The 16,158-nt window shown below is 43.0% G+C and overlaps 1 protein-coding gene across 4 annotated transcripts in view; it reads right to left on the bottom strand.

The window, feature by feature from the left end:
• SLC2A9 (solute carrier family 2 member 9) overlaps window positions 1–16,158 on the bottom strand; it is a 724,331-nt gene that overhangs the window by 635,230 nt on the left and 72,943 nt on the right. For 3 of the 4 annotated variants that reach the window (XM_063923094.1, XM_063923114.1, XM_063923122.1), the window contains exon 3: window positions 13,791–13,889. The exons of the other annotated variant lie outside the window; for it this stretch is intronic. In XM_063923094.1, the coding sequence (XP_063779164.1) occupies window positions 13,791–13,889 (99 nt within the window). The remainder of the gene's footprint in view (window positions 1–13,790; window positions 13,890–16,158) is intronic. 4 annotated transcript variants of the gene reach the window in all.

Raw genomic sequence — 16,158 nt, 5'->3', positions numbered from 1 at the left:
CATACTGTACCTCCAATGTTCTTTTCTTTGCATATCAAAAATTGTTAGAACTAATTGGTACAAAAACATATTTTCTGAAGATGGCATTGTAGTTGATTTGAAAAGACATTTGTTACAATGGATTACAGTATTTTATTTATTTATTTACAGTTTCCTATATAGCGCAGCATATTCCGTTGCGCTTTACAATTGGAATCAACAGTGATAAGACAAACTGGGTAATAACAGACAGACATAGAGGTGGGAAGGCCCTGCTCGCAAGCTTACAATCTATACTGTAGGTCTGAAAATATAGACAGTGCCGTAACTAGGCATTTTAGCGCTGTGTGCAAGAAACGGCATTGGCGCCCCCTGTGTAAAACACGGGCAGTGCGCGCCGCAGGTGCGCGCAATTTTTTTAGGGCGTGGCTTCATAGGGGTGTGGTCACAAAATAATACCAATTCATACTACGGTGCACAGTAGTCTCCATTATTCAAATTACGCCACACAGTAGCGCCACTACACCAGGTAGAGCCCCTTTTACACATTACAGCAGACAGTCCCCCTTTTTACACATTACGGTAGACAGCGTCCCCCTTTTTACACACATTACGGCAGACAGCGTCCCCCTTTTTACACATTATGGCAGACAGCGTCCCCTTTTTACACATTACGGCAGACAGCATCCCCTTTTTACACATTACGGTAGACAGGGTCCCCCTTTTTACACACATTATGGCAGACAGAGTCCCCATTTTTACACACATTATGGCAGATAGAGTCCCCTTTTTACAAATTACAGCAGACAGCGTCCCCCTTTTTGCGCATTACAGCAGACAGCGTCCCCCTTTTTACGCATTACGGCAGACAGCGTCCCCCTTTTTACACATTACGGCAGACAGCGTCCCCCTCTTTACACATTACGGCAGACAGCGTCCCCTTTTTATACATTACGGCAGACAGCGGCCCCTTTTTATACATTACGGCAGACAGCGTCCCCTTTTTACACATTATGGCAGACAGCATCCCCTTTTTACACCTCCAGCAGCACTGTCCTGGCAGGCACCCTGATTGTTGGCCTCAGTAGTCAGTACTGCTGGAGGTGAGGCCAACAATCAGCGTGTGTGGGGGGGGGGGGGATGGGTGCCTGCCAGGACAGTGCTGCTGGAGGTGAGGCCAACACTGGCAGGCACACTGTCAGTGACGTCTTAGTGTGGTTACTGATTCATTCATCAAGTGCCGATTGCCTGTCCTGCCCCCCCCCCCCGCTCCCTGGAGGGCACATACCACAGGGTCAGGCTCTGCCTGTTTGGATCGGCACCTCTTCTCTCTGTGTGGCCGCTGGGGAGCTGGCTGGATGTGAAATCCAGTCCACTCGGTCCACACCACTATACGCGCTTAGCCTGTCCCGCAGCGGCGCAGCCCGCTCCGTCTCCTGGCCTCCATGCGCTGCTTCCTGCTGGTCACATGCACACTACAGGAGAAGGGAGGGGGGCTACTCTGGGCGTGAGCCAGCTCTGGTCCCAGCGGCAGCTGTCAAATCAGCGTGCACTGACAGCCTGCTGGGGCCGGCCCGGCACAAATGGAAAAAAAGAATAAATCCTCTGCCGCTAAGTGTGTGACACTGCGCACTATGTGCTCCCACCGCAAGTGCGCTGTGTGCAAGGCACACTTAGCACACACCAAGTTACGGCTCTGCATATAGATATAACAAATTGCTGTGCCAGAATACACATTTTATATAGGTTTGAATTAGTGAAGATAAGAGTAAGCAAAGGATTTGTTCTAACAAATTAATAAATTGCAGGGAATAGTGGGAAAAGGAAGCACTATACTTCAAATGACCTATACAAACAACAACGTGGAATGTCCCAATCATTTTCTATGGGAGAATAATCAGATCATTCTGTTTTTACTGTAATGACGGGGGAACACACACAATAGTTATACAGTATCTTACATTTTAAAAAGATTTTATAGCACATGCAGTATAAAATATTAATATGGTTACTTTAGAATATCCTGTGCAAATAGTATCTATTATGGAGAACTTAACCCAATGGGTTGATATAAATATTATGCAGTAAAGTTTAAAATTTGCTTAATAGTGCACAAAATGTTTCTTTAGAAAACTTTTTGTCATTTTTTATTGAAGGATTGCAGATCATATGTTACAGAGGACGGAGCATAGTCACTGGTAAACTGATCAAAATGAATATAAGTTTGAAAAGTCCAGAGACAGTGAAGGAAAATGGCTTCACTGTATTTTATTTTATTGTATTATACTTATTTTCGGATAAAACCGGATGTACACATGACAAGCCCAATAAAAGAAATTCAATGAGAGTCATTGAAAAGTTTAAGAACCTCTGGGCTATAGAGATAAAATATTTAGCTTTATCTTTGTTAAGCATTACAAAGTATAGTATTGATAATGAAAATGGGCAAGGTTCAATTGATGTAGTCACATGGGATATTTTTTGTGTCCGCACTTGGGGCCTAATTCAGATCTGATCGCAGCAGCAAATTTGTTAGCTAATGGACAAAACCATGTGCACTGCAGGGGAGGCAGATTTGGGTAGGTACATTGGTGTGTCCACCGCCGGCCGCTGCAGTGGCAGCCATCGTGCAAAAAAAAACACAGCAAAAATGGCAGTAGGACTTTTGTCTCCGAAACATGGCGGGCGCCATGTTTCCGGAGACCTGCACATGCGCAGTAGACTCCGGCATATTGCCAGAGCCTACGGTGCCGTGGAGAGGATGGGGCCCACCCAGAGTGTGAACACGGGCCCCCTCCTCTCTTAAGATGCCCCTGGGTGCAGAGGCAGAACTCTGGGAGGCAACGGAGTCATCTGCCGCCGGGCTCCTGCTCTGAAGGGGGGCACCTCTCCTCCCATTCTGTGACACCATTCTATTAAGTTAATTGATAGCTGTTGCTGTCTTTTCAGTGGCCGACTTCCTCACTGGTCCCTGCACTTTACAAATCACACCCTCTTTATTATACTGAATATACACATATTACAAGTGTCACACGCAGGATTAGAAACCACAACCTATTACACTGGAAGCAGACACCTTACTGATTAAGCTGTTTGCTCCTGTATAGGAGATATGAGAATTTTAACTATATGAAGTTACTTTTCTGGCAATTACACGTAACTTCATATAGTTAGAATTCTCATACTTCCTCTACAGGAGCAAATGGCTCCATCAGTAAAGTGTCTGCTGTTAGTGTAACAGGTCATGGGTTCTAATCCTGGGTATGACTGCTAAGAAATGTGTGATTTAACATAAAAGACAATTAAATGTATAAATAGTAAATACAGTATATACATTTCTCTCAGAACACTCCACACACACACACACACACACACACATACATATATTTATCTTAATATAGGAAATAGGGGGGCACCAATATTTATCTTGCCTCCGGGCAACTGTGACAAACCTACGCCACTGCCCTGGGTGAGTTATATTGTTTCTGTGCAGGGTAAATACTGGCTGCTTTATTTTTACACTGCAATTTAGATTTCAGTTTGAACACACCCCACCCAAATCTAACTCTCTCTGCACATGTTATATCTGCCCCACCTGCAGTGCACATGGTTTTGCCCATTAGCTAACAAATTTGCTGCTATGATCAGATCTGAATTACCCCCTAGGTTTTGAAGATGCCTCCTATTGGTGTTTTTGAGGCACACATTGGTTCTTCCATATATCGTTACATAGTTATTAAATAACCAAAAGTAAATCAATGTTGACACAAAAGATGGATGCAATTTCTGATCTCATTGAAATAACAGGAAATATACAATCATTTTTAGTTGATATTGTGCTACCAAACTAATAAAATTCGGATGGTGTGAAGTTGTTTTATGTTGCTGATATAATGGATAGATATATTGTTGAGTTTAATTATGTGATTGGGTTAGGGATGATCATCAGTTTGCGCACGATCGATTATTACAATCAATGGGGTAACTGCAAGTGACCATCAATGATAGCAAATGATACAATGGAAGACAATAGATGGTTTCACCCAGTGAAATTTTTGTAGAAAAATAGGTTCCAGAACTTCCGTGGGTGGGCAGCGGTGGCGGAGCTGTGGGGCAATGTGGGAGGACCTACAGTACAGTGGGCAGGGCACCTTTGTAAGAATAAAGCCTTTTCCTATGTAAGAATAAAGAATTTGTGCACGCCGCAGGTACGCGCCCAAAAAAGAGTGACGTGGCCTTGCTGTAAGGGGCGTGGCCTAGCTGCAACAGGCATGGCCTTTCAGGAAAATACTACCCTATACCCCAGTTTTGAAAAACGCATGCCCAGACATTGGCCACCACAGGGAATATAAAAATCCTGATTCATGCTCCTTACATTATTTGTCATTTTTCATCCTTACAGTAATGCCCCATACACAATATGTCACAGACCGTAATGCCCATTACACATTATGCCACACATATAATGCCTATTACACATTATGCCACACACCGTAATGCCCATTACACAATGACACATAATAATGCCCATTACACCATTTGCCACACATTGTATCGCCCATTACACAATATGACACACACCGTAATGCCCATTACACAATATGCCACACACAGTTATGCCGCACACACAATAATGCCCCTTACAAAATATGCCCCACAGTAAGGCTTCTAATTACTTTTAAATTACCTACTTATTGTCAGGGGTGTCATGCTCATTGCCAAGGGTTCCAGGCTCATTGCCAGGGGTTTCCCTGCTTGTTGCCAGGGGACTCATACTTATTGCCAAGGGGTTTCCATGTTTGCTGCCAAAAGTCTCATGCTCGTTGCCAAGGGGTTTCCTGTTCGTTTCCAGGGGTCTCATGCTCATTGCCAAGGGGTTTTGCTGCTCACTGCCAGGGGTCTCATGCTTGTTGCCAAGGAGTTTCTTGATCATTGCCAAGGGTTTCAGGTGTGCTGCCAGGGGTCTCATGCTCATTACCAAAGGGTTGCCTGCTCATTGCCAAGGGGTTTCCCTGCTCACTGCCAGGGGTCTCATGCTGATTGCCATGGGGTTTCTTGCTCATTGCCAAGGGTTTCATGCCCGCTGTCAGGGGTCTCATGCTTGTAGACAAGGGGTTTCACTTCTCACTGCCTCTACAGAGAGCACCAGGGGCTGTGGGGAGCTGCGTAAAAATAGCCCCCGTAGTGGCTTGGGAGCACCGTTGGCTGCGGGGGAGCCTGCAGTGTTAAAAAAAGCCCACCCAAAATGCCCACGGTGGAGCAGAAGACAGACACTAGAGATTCTACCTGATATTAGGGGCTATTTCTATGCAACCCCTGCACCAGCCAGCCCACATAAAAAAAGCTTTCAGCACCAGCAGCTAGGACGTTCCAGAACACCATTCCTGGTGTCATCAGAACCTGGGTGCAGGACTTAGTGGGTTCACCCTAATGGGGCACCAAATAGGGAAAAAAAAAACATTAAGGTGACCTGTAGCATTGATGGTGGATAATCATTCTGCTATCGACGGAAAGCTATCTAATGTTGCCATTTAACTATTGATGGCCAACACTAGATTGATGGCCAACACTAGGAAGGTACATAAACTAAAAGTTGAACTTTTTAAAAATGCATTCTAAATTAGAGAAAACTGTTTTAGAATTCAAGACTCATGGCTTATCTACCTTCACAAGGATGTCCAATACTGAGTCACAGCACTGAGGTCATGGGTTCGATTCTAACTTTGGCCCAAACTGTGTGAAGTTTATATATTCTCCCCATACTTGCATGGGTTTTGTCCAGGTACTCTGGTTTCCTCCCACAATCCAAAAATATACTGCAGGTTAACTGATTCCTGGCAAAAAAATAACCCCTAGTGTGTAAGTGTCTGCGTGTACATGGGCAGTCAAGATGGGCCAAGTGGTTCTTACAGTGTCTGCCATAAAAACTTTTTATGTCTAAGGAAAAAGGGGTTACGGCCATTAGGTCACTAGGTTGACATGGTCACTAGGTCGACATGGAAAAAGGTCAACATGAGTTTTTCACATTTATTTTATTTTTTTGAACTTTTTCATACTTTACGATCCACGTTGACTACAATTGGGAACTGTAACCTGTGGCGAGCGCACGGTGCACTAATTGGGGTTCCCCGTTTTTTTACGAAGAAAACAACACCAAAAACAACTGTCTCACTTTTTATATGTCGACCTAGTACATGTCGACATATTGACCATGTCGACATACTGCATGTCAACCAATAGTGGTTGACCTAAGTCGACCTAAGTGTGGTCGACCTAATGACCCATACCCGGAAATAGTGCTACTTAAGTTCTACTTCAGCAATTACTCATTTATAATCACTAGATGAATACCCGTGCTTCGCTACGGAATTTCAAGTATAACTTGAAACTATAACTAATTTAACTTAAAACAGGACACACTCCGCTCGCCGTTGCCAATCTTTGTCAGGCCGCACCTCCGGGCGAGCCTTCCTCAGATTGATGCTGTCAAAAGGATGGCGCTGAGGAGAAAAATCCGCCTCCTTCTCTGCCCCGTCCCTCCTCTGATGCTGCCCTGTTCAGTGCTGTAAATGCTGGGTGAACAGGCCAAGATCCGCATGTTAAATATGTAAGGTTTGCAGGGATAGGCTGGCTCTATTCCAAAGGGCCCTAGGTCTCCTTGCTTAGCTTCTCCGCCTGTCTCCCGCAACCCGCCTGAGCCGTCGCCTCTGAAGGGACTCTGAACACCACATTCCCTCCCACACTGCAACGATCTCAGGTCTCCGAGTCCCGCCGGCGCCTGTCTCCCACCGCCGCCGCATCTGCAGGGGACTCGGGAGCGCTGCTGCCAGCTCCTGGGTCTCTGCCTCTCTCTGCCTTGACACTCATCCTGCGTGGAATCTGCCCTGGATGCCGGATCACTCCCCCCCCCCACACACACAATTCGGGAGAGACGTGATGAAGTCAGCCGTCTCGCCCTGCCCAGCTTACTCGGTCTCCCACACTGCCCTGCGCCCTGCCCAGCGCTGCGAGGAGCTGCTAGCTTTAAGAGGAGAAGGACATTTGGGCAGGCTGCAGTTTTCCATCCCCTTTGACTTTGTGAGTTAGCAGCACTGCTGTGCCACATATGCATATAGACATTTTATTTTTCACCCCTTCTTCTCACCTCATGCTGAGGGGGACTGAACTTGGACCAAAACTGCATCGGGAGTGTCACTATGCATCTCAGCGACCCCGAAAACTATGGATTTTTACATGTCAACCCCACCCCTAGGGGTGTTAGGGGTGTCTTACCGCCACAGTATTTTTAAAAAAAAAATTGTAAGTCATACAGGTTGAGTATCCCTTATCCAAAATGCTTGGGACCAGAAGTATTTTGGATATCGGATTTTTCCATATTTTGGAATAATTGCATACCATAATGAGATATCATGGTGATGGGACCTAAGTCTAAGCACAGAATGCATTTATGTTTCATATACACCTTATACACACAGCCTGAAGGTCATTTTAGCTAATATTTTTAATAACTTTGTGCATTAAACAAAGTGTGTGTACATTCACACAATTCACTTATGTTTCATATACACCTTATACACGCAGCCTGAAGGTCATTTAATACAATATGTTTAATAACTTTGTGTATTAAACAAAGTTTGTGTACATTGAGCCATCAGAAAATAAAATTTCGCTATCTCACTCAAAAAATTCCGTATTTCTGAATATTCCGTATTTCGGAATATTTGGATATGGGATACTCAACCTGTATTGTGTACCAAGTTTGGTGCATTCCAGAGTTATGCTGGAGCATACACACACACACACACACACACACACACACACACACACACACACACACACACACTCCAGCCCCCCAAGCTGATGGGGGCTGAACTTGGACTGAAACGGCATCGGGAGTGTCACTATGCATCTCAGCGACCTGAAAGCTATGGATTTTTACGTGTCACCCCCTTCCCACCCCCACCACTAGGGGTCCTAGGGGTGTCTTACAGTATTTGCTTCTAGATTGTACAGTAAATCATATGTGTACCAAGTTTGGTGTAAATTGCTCCAGGCATTCCAGAATTATGCTGGAACATACATACACACATACATCCATTTTTATATATATAGATTGCAATTGGTGAATTAATTAATTGGATACTTGAGAACAGTATGATGAAAATGATGCAGGAAGATTTGGAGACATAGAGAAAGCCGTTGATTTCCTAAGCAGTTCCCCACAGGTTTCAGATTGTAAGCTCATGTGGGCAGTAGCATCTTTACCTTCGGTTTCTAGTCTTTGGGCCTAATTCAGACCTGATCACTAGGCTGCGTTTTCTCACAGCCTGCGACCAGATCTGAACTGCGCATGCGTATGCACCGCAATATGCAAGCGCAACAGACTGCAGCAATGGGGCTCGCTGGGCAGCGACGGGATGGTGCAAAATTTCAGAACGCCGGGCGATCGCAAGGAGATTCCATATACAAGATTTAAGCCCTTCTTTACACACACGGCGCAACACACAGAAATACGTCCCTTATTTTCTTTCTTTTGGATGTCAAACTTCCTCCTCGTACTTCTTCTAGTGAAAAAGGTCTCTGCTCCGTATGTTCCGAAAAAATATGAAAAACAAAAACAACCACCAATGTGCAGTTTCTTCTTATTTACAAATAGTCTCTGTATACAATGTCTCTATAATAAGATACAAGCTTCTGCGTACCAAGATTCTTATGAACAAATATCGTTATATGGCTTAAAGGTATCTTTTATCCTCTTTTTTCTTTTAAACTCGTGTTAACTTGACCACATGATGTGACAACTTGAAAAAAATATTTGAGTGAGGGATAGTCCAATTGGGAACGTACCCAAAAACTCACACATTAAGTGCAGACCGTAAACACATCTAGGTATCTTTGGGGTATAATGCACTGCGTACCCGAACTCACAATGTATGACGTGGGATGACTCCTATAAAGGTATCTTTCGAAGACAGTGATTCGGTGTTCCTTTCTCCACTCAGAAATCTCATGTGTTCAGTGTAAATATATAAAAAAAGAAAAAATGCAATTTTCGTGCAGTATGTTTAGATAAATTAATGTGAAAAAATGATAGGTGCTCAGGAAGTAAGTCCTTCACCACTTTCCTTTATATGAAGGATTCACCGTGAGGTGTGAAGAAGAAAGAGACAAATTTGACAAAAAGTAGAGGGAGTCGACTGGGATGCGTACCCCAACACTCACACAGGGAATGCTGATTATAAACACATCTGGGTATCTTTAAGTCAATTTATATGGCGTACCCGAACTCACACTATGAACTGTGTGGTGATTCTCATAAAGGTATCTTTAGAGGCCCAGTTATTTTCAACCAATGGATCTTCAACCATTAATATAGTCGCTCAGGAAAGGAAAAGAAATAAAACAGAAAAGAAAAAATGTGTAGTAGGTTCTAAAAGAAGATGAACTTGATACTATCAGTCAAGCGGAAGCGTACCCCACTCACACTAAACGGAAGTGATATATACACATCAAGGTATCTTTAGATGTTTCTAATGTTGAAAAATGCATTCAAACCGGAAATAGGTGCCCAAAAGAGAAGCTGGTCATAGGGGAATGCGTACCAACACTCACAGGAACAGTGAAAGGATCAAACATATCATGGTATCTTTAACATGTGTAGTTTCCACATATATTTCGTACCCCAACTCACACTCTGTAGTGAAATGCTGCTCCTATCAAGGTATCTTTTCCAAATGGTCAGTAGAATGCCCCCTTCTCCAATTTATATCCTCCAAAAGCAGTATGTATCCACTATTTGTTCCATAAAAACCAATGATTTATTTGAACAGCACAATTAAAAAGTCCACAGTCAGAAAAAACAACTGTCCCAATAAAAAAAACCCACATAAAATAAAATAAAAAAGGTTTTCCAGATAAAATGGATGTTGGCTACTCACACTCTTGAGGCAGTATCAACGCGTTTCGGTCATGTGACCTTTATCAAGATAGTGTGGAGTGTGCAGGAGCCAAATATTTAAACTAAGAGTAGCCAATGGAATTCCTACAGGAAATGACATCATATAATTGATACAAATATGTCTAAAAATCACATTTCTGCATAATCAAATTCTAATTGATCGTAAGATCTATTTAGCTCAAATAGAAATAATGTCCATCTTTTTATAAACAGCCCCCCTTGGGCAACATTCTATGGCTTAAAACTTGTCCTATTCATTTAATTACGTTGGCCGGAAATACCCGGCCGCCAAGCCTCCTGGGAAATGTAGTCCGTTCTTATATGTCCAAATTAGTTTAGCAATACTAAATAACCGGAAATGACGTTGTACCGCTATGTGCAACCGGCCTCCGGGACTGATGGGAAGTGTAGTTCCTCTGTGTTCTGCATAGTTTGACCATTTAGCATCCGATCACTGATTCCGTGACCGGAAATGACGTCGCGCTACTGCAGATGCTCGACTTCCGGGGCTGATGGGAAACGTAGTTCTCTGATGTTCTGTGTTTCCCATCAGCCCCGGAAGTCGAGCATCTGCAGTAGCGCGACGTCATTTCCGGTCACGGAATCAGTGATCGAATGCTAAATGGTCAAACTATGCAGAACACAGAGGAACTACACTTCCCATCAGTCCCGGAGGCCGGTTGCACATAGCGGTACAACGTCATTTCCGGTTATTTAGTATTGCTAAACTAATTTGGACATATAAGAACGGACTACATTTCCCAGGAGGCTTGGCGGCCGGGTATTTCCGGCCAACGTAATTAAATGAATAGGACAAGTTTTAAGCCATAGAATGTTGCCCAAGGGGGGCTGTTTATAAAAAGATGGACATTATTTCTATTTGAGCTAAATAGATCTTACGATCAATTAGAATTTGATTATGCAGAAATGTGATTTTTAGACATATTTGTATCAATTATATGATGTCATTTCCTGTAGGAATTCCATTGGCTACTCTTAGTTTAAATATTTGGCTCCTGCACACTCCACACTATCTTGATAAAGGTCACATGACCGAAACGCGTTGATACTGCCTCAGGAGTGTGAGTAGCCAACATCCATTTTATCTGGAAAACCTTTTTTATTTTATTTTATGTGTTTGTTTTTTATTGGGACAGTTGTTTTTTCTGACTGTGGACTTTTTAATTGTGCTGTTCAAATAAATCATTGGTTTTTATGGAACAAATGGTGGATACATACTGCTTTTGGAGGATATAAATTGGAGAAGGGGGCATTCTACTGACCATTTGGAAAAGATACCTTGATAGGAGCAGCATTTCACTACAGAGTGTGAGTTGGGGTACGAAATATATGTGGAAACTACACATGTTAAAGATACCATGATATGTTTGATCCTTTCACTGTTCCTGTGAGTGTTGGTACGCATTCCCCTATGACCAGCTTCTCTTTTGGGCACCTATTTCCGGTTTGAATGCATTTTTCAACATTAGAAACATCTAAAGATACCTTGATGTGTATATATCACTTCCGTTTAGTGTGAGTGGGGTACGCTTCCGCTTGACTGATAGTATCAAGTTCATCTTCTTTTAGAACCTACTACACATTTTTTCTTTTCTGTTTTATTTCTTTTCCTTTCCTGAGCGACTATATTAATGGTTGAAGATCCATTGGTTGAAAATAACTGGGCCTCTAAAGATACCTTTATGAGAATCACCACACAGTTCATAGTGTGAGTTCGGGTACGCCATATAAATTGACTTAAAGATACCCAGATGTGTTTATAATCAGCATTCCCTGTGTGAGTGTTGGGGTACGCATCCCAGTCGACTCCCTCTACTTTTTGTCAAATTTGTCTCTTTCTTCTTCACACCTCACGGTGAATCCTTCATATAAAGGAAAGTGGTGAAGGACTTACTTCCTGAGCACCTATCATTTTTTCACATTAATTTATCTAAACATACTGCACGAAAATTTAATTTTTTCTTTTTTTATATATTTACACTGAACACATGAGATTTCTGAGTGGAGAAAGGAACACCGAATCACTGTCTTCGAAAGATAGCTTTATAGGAGTCATCCCACGTTATACATTGTGAGTTCGGGTACGCAGTGCATTATACCCCAAAGATACCTAGATGTGTTTACGGTCTGCACTTAATGTGTGAGTTTTTGGGTACGTTCCCAATTGGACTATCCCTCACTCAAATATTTTTTTCAAGTTGTCACATCATGTGGTCAAGTTAACACGAGTTTAAAAAAAAAGAGGATAAAAGATACCTTTAAGCCATATAACGATATTTGTTCATAAGAATCTTGGTACGCAGTATCTTATTATAGAGACATTGTATACAGAGACTATTTGTAAATAAGAAGAAACTGCACATTGGTGGTTGTTTTTGTTTTTCATATTTTTTCGGAACATACGGAGCAGAGACCTTTTTCACTAGAAGAAGTACGAGGAGGAAGTTTGACATCCAAAAGAAAGAAAATAAGGGACGTATTTCTGTGTGTTGCGCCGTGTGTGTAAAGAAGGGCTTAAATCTTGTATATGGCATTTCTTGTTTTAAATGTGGTGACATTTATATAAGCCTTTTAACATCTTGGCTGCATTGCGCCTATTTTAGTCCGCTCTCCAAACCCAATTGATCTTGATCGCAAGGAGATTGACAGGAAGAGGGCGTTTGTGGGTGGCAACTGACCGTTTTCAAGGAGTGTCCGGGAAAACGCAGGAGGGACCAGGCATTTGGAGGGAGGTATTCTGACGTCAGCTCCGGCCCCGATCATCGCAACAGCTGAGTAAGTCCTGGGCTGAGCAGAAATTGCACAAACTGATGTTTGTGCAGTTCTACTACAAATGCGATCGCACACCTCCACACACTCAATACCCTCCCCCTGTAGCAGTGACGTGCGGTGGGGTGAGGCAGAGCCTTTCCTGTCATACTTACGTTGAAACCAGAGTTTTAATTGAATAAAGTATATGAAAAATACTAATAATTTGTTTGAAATATCTTCTTTGCATTATTCTAGTAATTTTTATAGCCCAAACTCTGGAGTAAAAAGTCTATGGCAGGTGAGGCAGTGCCTCACCTCATTATCTTATCTGCACATCTCTAATCAAAACTCACCTAATTTCCAGGAGTTTATACTGCTGTACCTGTGTATAATGCCCAGATGTGCCCTTTGGCTTTTATATTGCATGGAAATTTGGCTCTGGGGATAGTCAGTGCCTCCTGAGCCATTTACCTCACCGCACGTCCCTGCCCTGTAGGCGGCGACTACCTGATCGCAGGGATGCAAAAAATGCACCCTAGCGATCAGGTCTTAATTATCCCCTTTGTATGTAATTTTTTGTGTCATAATCTCCTCAATATAATATGTTGGTGCTATAATAATAATAATAATAATATAATAAAATAATAATAATAATAATAATAATAATCTTAAGGTACACATACTTCAAATCAGTACATCTTATTGAATGGTTGCAATTTTTTGTACAGACTTTCAATACACCAGTACACTCTTTTAGACCGCACTGTTGCCTAAAGGGACCTACACACGGTGCAATATATCTTCCGATATAGACTATATAGTCCATATCGGAAGAAAATATAGTGCATATCGCATAGACTGTGCAGGCAGCCCAACATTGACGATATCGGTGGTGACGGGCTCCGGCCACATTGAATAGTCAATGTCGGGCATTTCCTGCATTGCACCGTGTGTACCCAGCATAAAAGACTACACAACATCGGTGCAGAATTATTCCTTATTATTTTATAGAAAAAGAGCTAATGCTTATGATATCAACATATAATCTCAACCCGCTGTGCTATACATACTTAGTACTTACTGATGCAGGTGCATTTACAACAGATAAATTGTAGCCATATAAGAAGGATGATCCCAGGGCACCAACGAGAGAGGCCATGACAAGATTCCATGTGAAATCCTAGATAAAAAGGGAATACTGTAAATGGCACAAAATAAAAATAAGAAGCTTTAGCAACATCATGGGGTATATTTACTAATGTTCGATTCTGGGTTTTGGGTGATTTTGAATTCGAGCTTGCATTTGCAGATTTACTAAAGGCAAAATCGAATGTAAAATTGAATAAAAAAATAAATCCCACTCAAAATCGAAAATAGGCAAAACATCGGTACTTTCACATAGACAAATATAGGATCCCCTGAATTACTAATACCACTTTTACGCCAAAAGCCCAGGTCTGACCCAGGATTTGGAACACGGTTCCAAGCTGGGTCAGACCCGGGACACTCCCCATTTATACCGCAGGCGGATCTGCACCGTTTACACTGCACCCGGGTGCAGTGTCTTGTGGGCCGGCTCTTAGAGATGATGTCATCTCCAAGCTCCGGGAAATCCTGCAGACCGGTACTCCAGAGCGTAACGCTGGGGGCAAGCCCAGCAATCTGGAAGCTGCTGTGCTGCCCCCAGCCTCCGGCGTTTCCAGGCACCCAACACGACGCTGCTGTCTGCATAGACAGCATGTGCCGTGTCCCCAGCCGCTGCATGGCAACCAGCACGGCGCCGCTGTCTGCATAGACAGCGTGCACTGTGACCCCCAGCCTCCCGCCCGCCGGACACTGCTGTACGGGAGGTTTGTCATGCTGTAAATGGGTGCCGGGTTGGCTGACACGGCTTACCCATTTACACCGTCTCCTATCTGGGTCTTACCCATGTCCAACCCTGCGTACAAGCCGGGTTGGATTCCCAGGAAAATGGACCCGGAGTTTAGGAGAAGGACCCTTTTACACCGCCTGCAGTCCCAGGGTTTTGCGTGATCCCATGCAAAATCCCGGGATATTTCAGGTGGTGTAAAAGGGGTAACATTCGAATTGAAAGTAAAAAAAACAAAATCGAACTACAAATCCCCCAAATAATAGACTAATAATAGACAGGCGATTTTAGACAACATTCTGTTCACTAAACCTTCATTATGATGTCTGTAAAAGTTGAGATGACGGACGCTATACCGATGTTTTTGCAATTAGCCCATGCGCCAAAGTCTAATAGCAATGTCACTTGCAGCGTTTATCTCTACAAGACTTTTGGAAAGAAAAGCAGCGAATTATACTTACGATAATTCCATTTCTTTGAAGTACTTCATGGCAGCCATACGATGGGTTAACGACCCATTACCCTAGCATAGACAGGAGGTTCTTTCTTCTAATACATGCCCACTTTGGCTATATGAGTGCGCCCCTCCCCCTATTCCCTGTCTTTTGAGTGTCTCCGTTATGTCTAGAAGAAAAACACTCCCACAGGGTGGGTAATTCGTGGGCTGCCATGAAGTACTTCAAAGAAATGGAATTATCGTAAGTATAATTTGCTGCTTTCTTTTACTTACTTCATGGCAGCCATACGATGGGATATACCAAAGCTGGATTATGGGAGGGACTCACACAAAACAAAACAAAACATTTGATGCTTAATATTTAATTAGACCAAGGCCTGTTGTAGGACCTGGTTACCAAAGTGAGCTTTAACAATATCCAAAGCACAATGCCCAGAGAAGGTGTGTACAGATGACCACGTGCTGCTGCACATATATCTTCAATCGCCACCTGCACATTCCTAGCCCATGAGACAGAAACTGCCCTAGTCGAGTGTGCCTTGATATTCTCCAGAACTTCACGACCATCTCCTTGATATACGAACGTGAGCAGCTCTCTTATCCATCTCGCAATGGTTTGCTTTGTCGGCACACACCCTTTGCGCGACCCAACAGATACTAGGAACAAACTCTTCTCTTTCCTGAAGGATTTTACTCTGTCCAGATAAATGGTTATTGCCCTAACCAGATCTAAAGTATGCAACCTGCATTCCTCATCATTCTTTGGTTGAGGGAAAAAAGCTGGTAAGATGATTTCCTGATTGATATGAAAGGTTGACACGACTTAGTCAGGAAAGACGGGTTTGTTCTCAACACAACCTTATCAGATAATATTCTTAGATATGGCTCTTCTACCCACAGAGCTTGCAATTCTCCAACTCTCCTTGCTGAAGTAACGGCCGTAAGGAAAACTACCTTCCAAGTGAGAAACTTCACACCAACCTCTTGTAACGGCTCGAATGGATGCTGCGTCAAAGCATTTAAAATTAAATTTATATCCCAGGGCGGCACTATCAACCTAACTCTTGGTCTTATTCTTTTCATGGCTTGACAGAGCTTCTTAATTAACTCATCCTGAAATAA

Source organism: Pseudophryne corroboree, chromosome 1 (genome assembly GCF_028390025.1).
Source record: "Pseudophryne corroboree isolate aPseCor3 chromosome 1, aPseCor3.hap2, whole genome shotgun sequence".
In the NCBI taxonomy this organism is placed as follows: Eukaryota; Metazoa; Chordata; class Amphibia; order Anura; family Myobatrachidae; genus Pseudophryne; species Pseudophryne corroboree.
Note: the sequence above shows the minus strand (reverse complement) of the source record. Positions and strands in the feature narration are given on the sequence as shown.